At 32.3% G+C, this 12757-nt stretch overlaps 1 protein-coding gene across 1 annotated transcript in view; it reads right to left on the bottom strand.

Annotated features, from left to right (window-relative positions):
• Positions 1–12757, bottom strand: part of CSMD3 (CUB and Sushi multiple domains 3) — a 746059-nt gene that overhangs the window by 180283 nt on the left and 553019 nt on the right. Inside the window, exon 32 of the mRNA XM_087747332.1 lies at positions 1794–1910. Within this exon, the coding sequence (XP_087603458.1) occupies positions 1794–1910 (117 nt within the window). The remainder of the gene's footprint in view (positions 1–1793; positions 1911–12757) is intronic.

Below are 12757 nucleotides of genomic sequence, written 5' to 3'. Positions count from 1 at the left end.
TATTTTTTTTTACTTTTCTCTTTCAACACACAAGCATTCATATTTTCTGTATTCGCAAAAGTGGATTAAATACTTCCATGGTATATTCTACAGATACCTGGCCAAATTGTCAAAATATGCTGTTTAAACACAAGAAAAAGAGTAAAGGACTATCCCAAGGTAGGACAGCCAAAAAGCTCGAGAGAAATGGCCAATACTCTATCATAATCATATCCCCAATACATCACTGTGTCCTTGTATGGCAGGGTTAATCATATCTAAACCATGATTTTCCTTCTTTGTATCAGCATTTTTCTTTTTTTTTTGTATAAGCACTGTGAAAGGGTGAAACAGAATTCCTTAATACTGTTCTTAACATGCTTAATGTGTAAAGAAAATGAGTATTTGTCAAATTATTCCAAATAACTATACAGAACAGTGGGATTTTTCCACATTTCCATGTCTTGTTTTGGGAATTCTGTCTTTAGTTCCAGAAATCACAAAATTACATTTCCATCCAGAATGTCAAAGACATGAAGTACAGAGCATTAACATTTTAAATCCTTTATTGCAGTAATTTTAACTCTTTACATGTTGACATCTGTGTCATAAACTGAGTATCAGATTTGATGGAAATGAGAGGACATAATCTTTACAGTTTATCTAAAACAAATTAGCTATGTTAAAAGCATATGCTTGCAACAGCTAGAAATAAACCAAGAATTGTGGAAATGTGGAATAAGTAGAGATTCCTATGGCTTAGGAGACAATACTTTTAAAAGCCTGTTTATTTTGTAGTAGCCTATGTAACTCTATGCTATATATAAGAACAAATTAATTGGATATTAAGGGACTTCAGTCATCATGAGTATGGCAGGTGGATACACAGCAGTTCAAGCATTGTCTTTAATTTGAATAAAATGTTTGCAGAATCAACATGAAGGAAGATTAATAAATACCTATCCCCATCCCCAGGCACCTGTCATTTGATGAACTGAAATGTGAACATAGTCAGAATAAAAAGTCCTACTTATCGAAGCATAAATCTGAAGCACGAATATTTAAAGAATAAATGATATTCAGTATGTGTCATACTGCTTACCAAGGAGTCAAAGTGAATAACAAACTATCAGCTGTCATCATAGGCATTGTTTAATAATAAAGTGAGATAAAATAATTCATAAATCCAGAGTGATAAAACAGTGTTGTAAAAGCCTTGTCTTTGTGTGGGACATCTTTAAAAGTTTCATCTAGTCATCAGAAAAAATATTAGGATGGGAGTGAAGTTTTGATGGAGGATCTGGGAATCTACTAAAACCAGATAAACACATGCTGCTCTAATTTCATTCCTCAGCAAAGACTATACTATTGCCTCATGATGCAGAGTAGCCAAGGATTGTGACAGCAATATTACCACACATTTAAGAAAAATGTTTTTTAACCTGCTTACGTGGATTTACTGGAACTATGCTACACTTTCTAGAGCCTTGGCACATGATCGTGTGTGAAGAGAAACCTTAACTGGTACCACTAATACCTTTGGCTAGTATCACAGCAATATTCTAAGTTACATGTTGGCTGTCACAGTGAGACAAAAATAACTGAACAACAGTAATTTCAAAAGATAATGGTAAATATAAGCATTTTGAGAAAATAGTGCACTATAAAAATGACAAAAAGTATAAACAGAAATGTCAGTTTAAAACAGCCTTTTCACATTTGTATGTTTAATATAGAAGCAGCACACAAATCATCCAGAATTGTTGAAAATATCCAAGCAACAAAAAGATATGAATGAGACCAGATCTACTTACCAAATTCCTTGGGAACAGTGATAGAGTAAACACAGTTGTGACCAACACTGTAATTCTTGGGGTAGTTTGGTGATAATACAGTGCCTTCAGAGCCTGTTGAGCGGCTTCCACAGGGTGCTAGAAAGTGAAGTTAATCAGTTTTGAATAATACAATATCAGAAAAAATCAGTTTAAAGTGATTTGTTCTATGTTGGTATATGCTATTACAGTAAATTTTATTACAATTCTACACTGGATTAAATTTGTATATCCTGTGAAGTACTGAGTATGCACAACTTTCTCATACATCAAAAGAGAATTGATGGCACTCTGCAGTTTTCCAGATCAATTAATGTTTTTCTTTACCATTTATCAACCATCTTAACAAAATAATGATGTGCTTTATACACAGTATGCTATTATTCACAGCATACAAAACTATTATTCATTTGTATGATGCTTTATACTCTGATAAAAGCATAGATTATGCAGCCCTTCTGCACACTAGTAAATTCTTACTCATGCCAATAGTCTCATAATTCAAAATAATGTATAAAACTACTGAAATAAGAAAGTCAGAATTCCTTGACTGAACATGATGTACCACTTATTTATATCTCAATTATTTATAACATTAAATATATAAAGTTATGAGCAAACACTTTTCTTTATCACACAAACATCATGTTTATTCTACCATTATTAGCTATAATACTTGATAAAATGGCAGATAACTAACAATTCTATTTACTACAACAATATCTTTTTATAAGGTTAACAATAGAAGTTAGCATTTGGCATTATTCAAAACTGTCAAACAAGAAACAGTGCTTTTTCTTCTTTTGTTTCATCAAATGTTCAGGTGCATTTATATGAAACAGTCATAAGTGTTAGTGTTTTCCTATGTCTATTACCTGCTTCTCATACACACTTTGCAACTTAGTAGTTAAATCTATTGTCAAGATTATGGCATCTGTTTAGAATATTTCTTCTAACCGCTTTGGACTATAAAACATTTTTTTTAATGAGTTTAATGTTAACATATCTATTTAACAAATTTGTTTCCTCTGTTAAGAAGTAGGTGTCTTTCTAAAATAAGTACTACTCAATGTTTTGTTTGCTAAACACAAACAAATCTGTTTTTTGTGGTATGCTCTCAAAACATTAATAACTTCTGAATTACATTAGATAAGAAAAACATGGGTTTCTTACTATTATTTCAGAAGATTTTTATCTCATTACTTGTCGTACTAAATACAAGCTATTTATTAGCTTAGCTACAAATCATGCTTTTTAAGACTACTTTTAGTTAATTCACACAAAATATATGGTAGAGTATACCATGAAAAGAATACATCTTTTAATGTTAGCAACTTAAGGCCCCATTGCTTTGAGCATGGATTTCTGCAATTTGCATTAACACGGGTTCCTTTCAGTATGGTGTAGCTGCAGAGTCTGACAGACTGTGTACCTGAAATGTAAGCAGATGGTACCTATTGCTCCAGTCTGCATATACAATTTGCAAGTGATTTAATGGGCTAGTGGGAAAGTCATGGTGTTTGAAATAGGTCAACAGAAGGACCTTGACTTTTGCTTGTGCATGCGTGTGTGCATGTGGTAGATGTGGCACAAATATTAGAGATTAGAAAATCAGTCAGGACCCAGAAAAGGACATAGTCTTGGCGATGCTCAGTACAACTTTACTGATAGGCACCCACTCTGAGATACGGACTAAGCACTAAGACTACTATATGTACATGGAATATTATTCACTATGGCTAAAAGAATAATCTCAGTGTCTTCTGTCAATCCACCATCATGTGAAATATCATGCTTTCTTGTGAAAATGTATTTAGAGAATAGAATTATTGGCACTTTTTGCCAAGAAGCAATAGTCTTGGTTGAGCCTTACATCCAGGGACTTATTTGCGTTGAGTTATTTGAAAAACACAAACTCTTCACTAGCTGAATGTCGTAAATATTTTTTGATGAAAACAGATTTGTTTACAAGCCTGTAAGTACTGAAGATTTTTTGTTCCAGATTTTGGATGAAAAATAAGAGAATATGAAAGAATATAAGCAACAAAAGCACTAAAATTAGAGAAATAAGATTGCCAAAAAGCTTGTTACTTCTCCCTAACCCCATTTCCTTCTTTACTGTTTGTTAGTGAATAAATGAGTTATTTCAACAAAGACCAATAATACCATCCCACTCCAGCACTCATATCATTATTATACTTCCCTAATCAGCAGATAGATATACAATAATGTGCAAATTCAGGGTAAAATTATGATTCCACTGAAGTCAATGCCATTGACACCAAAACGGACAGAATTTCACCTTTAATTTTTAATAAAACTTGAAGTAATAACACACAAGAGCAATACTTTAAGTTAATAGCTATATATTTAGTACTCAGCATATAGTGGACCATTATTTATAAAGTCCAGATTTTTTATACCCCAATTCTTTTTTATTACTACAAGTTATACAGTTAAGTAAGGTATTTGTGATTTTACAAAACTACTAGTATGCTTAGAACAGAACAAGATAAAAAAACCCTAACGGTTTATTTTAAATAAACATATATTTTTATATAAATTATTTAACTTAACATAGATAATTTTTCAAACAAAAATAAATTTGCTGCAAATTTTACAAGTTTTTATTCACTTTCATGCAATGCCTTACACTACAAAATATTGATATTAATAGGTGTGTATCTAAAATCAACAGTGACTTTTGAGTTATATTGTTACTAAATATGTAACACTGTGGATGTTGTGTTGATGGTGTAACACTGTATGATATCGATAGCATACTGTAGTATCAAACTAATGTCACCAGGAAATTTTTTTAAAGCTAGGCAAACAGTGAAACTAATTATGTTTGTGTCATACACAATAATTTAAGAAAGCTTGTACAAAGTGTTCTTGATTCTCTGAGGTACAACTATGATTTAAGTACGTATACGTCTAGCCAAAATATTTCACACTATTTTAGAAGTAGTATTACTACAGCTGGTATAAAAATAATCACACAAAATAATTCCATTGACAAATGCACATAGATTTCTAAAAGTGATTAAACCCAGCAATTTTTGCAAATTAAAAAAATAATACAAAATACAATTTAGCACCTTCAAAAATCGGAGTTCTCATTAATATTAAAGACTGATTAAAACAATTTTAATGTCTCTAAAAGGTGAAGATAATGCCATTTTCTTTTTATAACTGATATTAATTAAAATGTTTATGTGACACGTTCTCTGAAACATCTAAACATTTTTCCCACACATTGAATCCCATGAAAGCAACATACATCTGTATTGGTTATATAGTGGGCACATATCTGGTCACGTAAGAGGACAAGAGACACAGTACAAGGCTGGAAGCAGGATTTCCAGCAGGGGTCCTTTAAGGGCAAAGTCTCTCAACAGCGTTGTCTGCAGCCTATACTGGAACATGCTCAGTACAGATTGGACTTAGAGATGAACTATTTGTCACTCTGACATATGTAAAGTTTAACTTGCAGCAAAACCAAAATACTTGCATTGAGTATTTCATAGTAATTTCTTTCACTTAGTATTCTCATTCTGGACTTTTTCACTCTGCCTTTTCTGAGTTTACCATTTCCTTTATGGTGTCTCCCATTGTTTCCCAACTGCTGTTATGACGACTCTATCCTCACAAGAATTCACATTCCTGGGTCTCAAAAACTAATCATATAAAGGAAAGTTAAATCAAGATGTAAGCACACAGTTGTTCTTTGTCATCTGACAAAATATATAACTTCATAAATCATTAGGTGGTAAATCATTTAGTTCTTATAGCAGAAAGACTGTCCTCCAAGACCTTTCTGAATGTATCAGGAAGGAGGAAGAGGTTTATTTGATATTTTAGTAAATCCATAGAGTTTTCTGGCTATATTTCCTTTCTTACCTTTGGGGACATGCTTACTTTAAAATGCCAGAAGTTTCAGGAAGAGAAGATTCTACCCTGGCCATCACTAAACATTACTATTCACAAATCAAAGATGGATCCAGGGACATGAAACCATAGCTACAGTGAATTAAAAACATTAATTTGATAAAAAAATAAAACACATTCATGCCTCTGGAAAATACCTAGTATCAAGTTGTTTGGCTGGATATAATAATTCCACTACCACAATGCTACCAACTGACTTTCACTTATGCTTATTTCAGCTATGTACGTCTCATTGCTTTTGCATCAGTTTTACAGTGCTGTGATTTATTTCATTTGCTAATAACTACAAAGTTAAAAACTGAAAGGCTGTGAAAATCAACATGTCTAATTATTGTGCTGTGCGTTGAAAGTTCTACCTACAGTAAAAATTCTAACAAATTCATCACATCTACAAATGTAAACTGTGTTATTTAACACAAAAAAGCAGCAAATGCTAAGCACCATTTCCCTAGGAATTAAAAAAATCCTGCAGAATAAAACAAATCAACAAACCAACCAACCAAAAAAAAAAAAAAAGCTCGAAAGGCAAATGATATTGTCTAATGTAATTCTCCAATAGTATTCCAATATTTTTTAATAATGTCTGCTTAGACTCTGAAATGTTGTATCACTTTCTGTATTTATTTCTGCTTTAGTTTATTCTCTGACATATAAAAATACTACTCAGTATGCTGTCCTTGTCCTGCTTTCCAGGATTAGCAATCAAACACTAATAGGAGAGAAAGGCACTTGACTGTGGCAAGAATATGATAAGAATCGATGTGTTGAGGCATTGCTCACTGTTTCCTTGAAAAATTATTAAACATGAATGGCAAAAGGTTCCTTTTCTGTGTGTGCTGAATTTACTGTAATGGTATCTTGTCTTGTAAAATAGCACTCCCTGCAGCCCTTGAAAAAACCCTATCATAACAACAATGAAGTATCACCCACTCTGCATCTTAAATTGGTAAGCTTTTTTATCTGGAAGATTACCCATCTTGATCATTAGTATTCATGCACCTTTGTCAAAGAACTAAATTCTACCTCTTTATGGCAATGCATTAGTAAATAGAGAATACAATATAAAATTCATTACCATCAGCAATGACACCTTTTCTCACATTTCAGCATACGCTAGTTGTAAAAGAAATGCAGATGATCACTGCAGAGGCAAAATCACACAACAGAACCACAGATCCCTGTAATCTACACCTAACTACTGCTAGAAAGTAAAATTTTCTATAGCTCCTGCAAAACATTACAGGGTTAAAAGCCCCTGCCATGTGCTTATTGCTCATATGTTTTCCATCATGCCTTTGCAGTTTAACCAAAAGAAAGAACCAACAAGGAAAAACTTCAGTAAAAGAACTGTGAAGAATAGACTACATAAGTATGAGAACCAATCTCAAATCTCTTCATCTTTTGAATAAATGAATATTTTTGCTACCATTTTTTTTTTTCTGCAGCTTGAAGCTTTTAATTCCTGCTACTACTTTCAGATTACCTACTTTCTAGCTCCTACAGCTAAGATCTAATAGAATTTAATTGTAACTGCAGATTTAAGTGCCATATTGTACCATCCATTTTTAAGCAGCATTCCTGAGTGGAATCAATGGGGAATGCTGCTTAAAAATGAATGGCACAATATGGCTTTATGTCATGCAGATAAATTTGATTACACAGCTACAAATACAATAAAAAATGAAGAATAGCAGTGCATAAACTCTGCAAAAGGAGTTGCCTTGAAGAACTGCTAATGGGATACTGCCTTTTTATCTAAAGGGCCACTGTTTCAAAATCCAGACTAGGATACCTAATATTTAGTTGGTCTAAATGAGTCAGTTAAGAAAAATAATTATTTGGTGACATGATGTATGTTTTTAGAATTTAATATATTAAATCATAGATTGATGTTTTTCCTAGTCTGATATAACACAATGTCATTCTATTTATCTTTTTTAAACCAAATGATGAGATTTTCAGTTATAATGATTTCTTGTAATGGTTAAATCAAGACTAATATACAGGTAATAAGAAAACAAATATAGTGACTGATATATCACCACCAGGAAATAAAATCATGCAAAGGAAATCTTAACAGATAAAAATGGAAAACTAATTACTTCCAAATTACAGATACTTTTATTGTGGATATCAGTCTGCAAATGTGAATGTGATGAAGCACCTAAAATTGTTTTAACAGTACAATGAATATGGAAAAGACAATCTGATACAGAAATAAGCATTTTAGTTGCTGTTTGGAAATACAGAAATACATTAAAAATAAAAAGACACCAACAAATACAAAGAGAGAGAGAGTGCACCATCATACAGCTGGAAAGCAGTACCAAAGAAAACAATATCATAAATAATATGGAAGCCTTCCATACTGTTGTCTCTTCTGTTTTCTCACAACACAGTTTAATTATGGTAATCAAAATTGATTTAAAAAATGAGAGAGAAGCTCAGGCCAATATATGATAATAGTATTTGAAAGTGGTTACTTAAAACAGAGGCCAGCAGAAGCTGGCAAAATCCCCTCAGGAATTCAGAAACTTGTCTAAGCAGGGCCTGAATCATTAACAGAAGCTGGAGAATTACATTATTAAAAAAACCAAACCAAACCAAACCAAACCAAACCAAACCAAACCAAAAAACCCAAAACCCCAAACCAGACAAATTCTAAGTAGCAACTTAAAAAAAAAAATATTAGCAAATGTAGAAATGCAAAATCAAAAACAGCTAGCTAGATATTGCTGAAAAACTTCATGGTTCAAATATGAATTGTGAGTTTCAATACACCATTGCTGTAGACAAAGACACTTCTAAGATAGGCTTTCATGTATTAGACACGGAAGGTAACATTTCTGCTCCATTCAAGAGTGGTAAAGTCTCAGCAGGAACATCACATCAAGTTTTTGGCACTAAAAAAAAAAAAGAGGGAAAAAAAAAAAAAAAGAAGGTTCTACTATGACCTAACAGGAAATTTTGAAATAATTGGTTTTGTTTAGTCTCCAATAAAGAAGAATGAGGCCATGGTCGGACTGGTCACTTTTTCAAAATGTGGTAGATTGAGATAAAGATTAAATAAATAAATTTTTCTCTTCATCCAGAAATGATATGACAAGGAATAACTGCCAACAATTTTAGTAAAATCAATTAATTTTATATATTCTCATAACAACTTTTGGGAAGCTATTGATTTTTTTGGTGATTCCTGGAAGAACAAGACAACTGTCATAATGGGTTAAATATATCCAAGCAGACAAGAGACAGTACTTCACCTTTTTATAATTGGCTATGTATCTATCCATATTAATTGATTGTAGCATGAGAAAGAGGTACATTCCATTTTCTTTGTGCTGACAATGCTAAAAACATGAATTGAACGGTTATAGTGTGATGAGCCATTTTATTTTTTCTAGAAGAGGAAGGATAGTATTTCATGTTGAAATGTAAAACTCACAAAGAAAAAAAGGTTATGAATAAAGAAGTACACAATAGGAGAACTCCCAAAAGGCAATTCTGAAATTGAAAAACTATCATAAACTTGAATTATAAAAAATTTGGAAGTTTTCTGAAAGATGTATAATCAAGAAAATATGCCTTATAAAGAGAGAATGAAGGAACTAAAAATCTGTGTAGTTTAGCAGAGGAAGATAATTTGATACATTTTAAGGAGGACATTTCAAGAGGATAGTACCTCTTTCTTTTCAATAAAAAGAAGCAAAAGAAAATGTAACAGAAGCTAAAGCTAACTCTCAGCTTGTGCTTTTCTTGTTATTTTATATATAAAGTATATATAAAAGTATGAAATTCAATTAATCACAGAATCAAATTATTTCTATGTAGATTTATTTAACAGTTCATCAGCTATTACCTCTAAAACCAACAAAACCAAAACCAAATCCAAATAACTTTGTGTCCTCAGTTTCCATTCCTTGAAAACTTTTAAACAAAACTAATTGTCTTTCTGCAGGCATGAGAAGCAGATTTTATATAGTTGAACATGAGATACACTTTTACATTCAGGGGAAAAAAAATACAAAGGAAAATTGTTTTAGCCTAACTATAGAAACAATGTTAGCTCTCAATTTAATGGTTAATGATTATTAAATTTCAATTATATTCCTTTTTTCCTTATAATCTGTGATGCACACAATTTTTAAAAGTTCTACATAGTTTTCTTAGGTACTGAAATAATGTGGTGCTTAAAATTAGTTTACTAAATTTACTCATTTTAGCTAAGTGTATGGAAAGTCTGAAATGAATTTTCTGATATGAACTAAGATGTGGCAGAAGGTCGAAATCCTACATTTTTTCTGCAGCAGAATGTCATCACAGCTGATTTCTCCTTCATAATATTGGCTGTTATCCAAATAGCCAAATATCATCCATTTGCAAAATTATTGCTTCCTTATTTCTTTTTCCTATATTTTTCTGAACAAATGCAATTAGCTGGAAATTAGGCATTTCTCTTTCTGTCCTGGCTGAGTTAACCCATGTCCATTTTAGACTGTCAGTAGAGTGCAGAAGCATAAAAGCAAAATCCCATTATCCTATTTAAATTGTCAAAGTACTAGAGAGAAAATAAAAAAAAAAACAAAACCAACCTTGAAAAGTGAGAGTTCCACTTTTTATAAACCAAAATTGTATTCTATATAACGTTTCCATTTCTAAATGTAAGGGTAGAGCTACACATCAGTAATTATTTATTATCAAAGACTGTGGCATGTAGATGTCAAAATATCTAGTAGTTAAGCATAATCAGATACTAAATAAACATGTTTAATGTTTTAAAAACTTATTGATAAAACTAAAAAGTTAACCTGATTGAAATTAGGCTGCAATTAGGTATCTTGTTAAATCTCTGTTAAACAGATGTACTAGCAAATTTCAAATCTAAGATAGCTAAATTGCAGACAATTATTAATCTGAATTCTTCATTTTTCTACTTATAGTGCAACAAATAGCTTTCTGTAAGAAAACAATTCAACAGGTAACAGTGGTATAAATTAATTTCCAGTGTGGTATAGTCTTCTAGGTTCTTAATTGATGTTTAATGCACTCATTTTTTCTTCTTAACTTTTGAAGGAAGTGATGCAGCTCATGAAGACCTCACTGAGTGATCACATTGCCTTTCTGCAATAGGCAAAGACTTTTTTTAATGTTGCTTGTGTCTGGAACTAGGGATGGGATCTCAAGTCTCTCTGGCTTAGTGTTCCCAGGCAAGCTGGAGGATGGTGAGGTGCCTCCACTCCTTCATGTTTTTTTACTGCACCAGAGATCTCTGGTTCCAGTTGATAAATGAACTAGAACTCTGTGAGATACATTTCCAGGAGTCTGGCTCACTTCAGAAACACTCACTGAATAAGGTTGTGGTTCCTTCATTTAAGTAATGCTTTATATTCTCTCTGCCAACAAAATGGAGGTAAAGTAGCAGGCTCTGAGTGGAGATATCTAATATGAGAAAATGTTTTCTAACATGTTTTGTGCTAGAATAAAAGTCTTTGCAGTGAAACAGTCTCTGCTTATAACAAATGGAGGGGGAATAGGTCTTTGTAGTCAGCCTGTGCCTCGGCACAAGTTCATACCTCTGTAAGAGCACACCAGAGTTATAGCTTCCAACACTGAAAAACAGTAACTAAATAAAACTTTAAAAATGCTTTTCAAGTCAACCATCTGCAGCAAAGCTTTGACATGATATTTAAGGAACTTCTGGAGTAAAAGAAACAATCATTTTAAAACAATTTATCCATGAGCATAATAAATGAATAAAAAATAAGAGAAAAGAAAATTGGCAGTCTTCAGGAGGAGACTGTTTCAGAGTCTTTCAAGTCTACTTAGATAGCAAGAGGAAAAGAGCATTACATGACAGATGTGTGGAAGTAAAAATAAATCAGAGATTAACAAAGCTTAATACATTTTTAGATTTTTAGCTACAATAGCAGAATTAAGACTGACTCATGAGAAAGTATGAATGAAAGATGTGTAGGGATTTACAGATCTCTTCACAAGAAATGATCATCCCTTCCAATCAGAAAGTTCTTTTTTCTTTTTTTGTAGGCCATATAGCTTCTTATTATTTGTTTATTCACCTGTGCACTCTTTATATCTAAATCATATTTCATGGTTTAAGAAGGAATCATTCCTATTATGTGATGAAGAGTGTGATGACTGTTTCTAAGTCATTTGATAGACAATGCAGTTGAGGTCTCACTGGGAGTATTTTTTGTTCCATAGCTTTAGTGGACAAGGACATACTTAAAACATCTTTTCATTACACAGAAGAAGAAACCTACAAAATGTGAGGATGAAAACTAAAATTATGAACTTTCTTACAACTCACTAACTTTGTGAGTTCATTTAGAACTGCATAGAACCAAGAATCTACTAGAGAGCTAGTAAGTGATATCATGTCCTTGTTTTGATAATAAGACCCTCACTATTTTAGGGGTGTGGAGGCTGTATGAGTGTATTACTCACCCAAAAAATCCTTGTTGTTGTATTCTGCATCTGTATGTCTCTAGAACATCCCTTTACCCAAATGAGTTTTCTAGCACTAGCAGTGAATCACAGCTGCTACAAAGAATAAGCTTTTTCTTGAATTACCTGAGAACATTATTACAATATTAGAATGAAACTCTATAATTCCTTAGGTTTCCAAGTGATTGATGATCACTTGGTTTGCAAGTGATTTCCAATATTTTGAGTGTGTGCGTACATCGGCAGTTTGGAAGGAAACTACAGTAACAAGTAATGAATTTAATTTTAAATTTGAGATCTGACAACCAAAGATAAATTATCTGAAGTCACTGTAATCTGCTCAATCTCAGCATTCTTTGCCATCAGTGCTCTTTGTGTTTGCAACACAGACTTTAAAATTAATTTTAAGATGATAGAAGTGCCCACTTTTCAAGCTCCCTTCCTTAAATAATTCCTCCTTTTAATTTTCAACTGGACTTGTGAGTAATTAAATTTACCAGTGGACTGATGCCTACAAAGTAAATATCAGT

The sequence above is a fragment of the Nipponia nippon genome, unplaced genomic scaffold (genome assembly GCF_047370975.1).
Source record: "Nipponia nippon isolate SJK-2023a ecotype South Korea unplaced genomic scaffold, ASM4737097v1 scaffold_1, whole genome shotgun sequence".
Classification (NCBI taxonomy): Eukaryota; Metazoa; Chordata; class Aves; order Pelecaniformes; family Threskiornithidae; genus Nipponia; species Nipponia nippon.
This window is presented reverse-complemented; position numbering and strand designations above follow the sequence as displayed.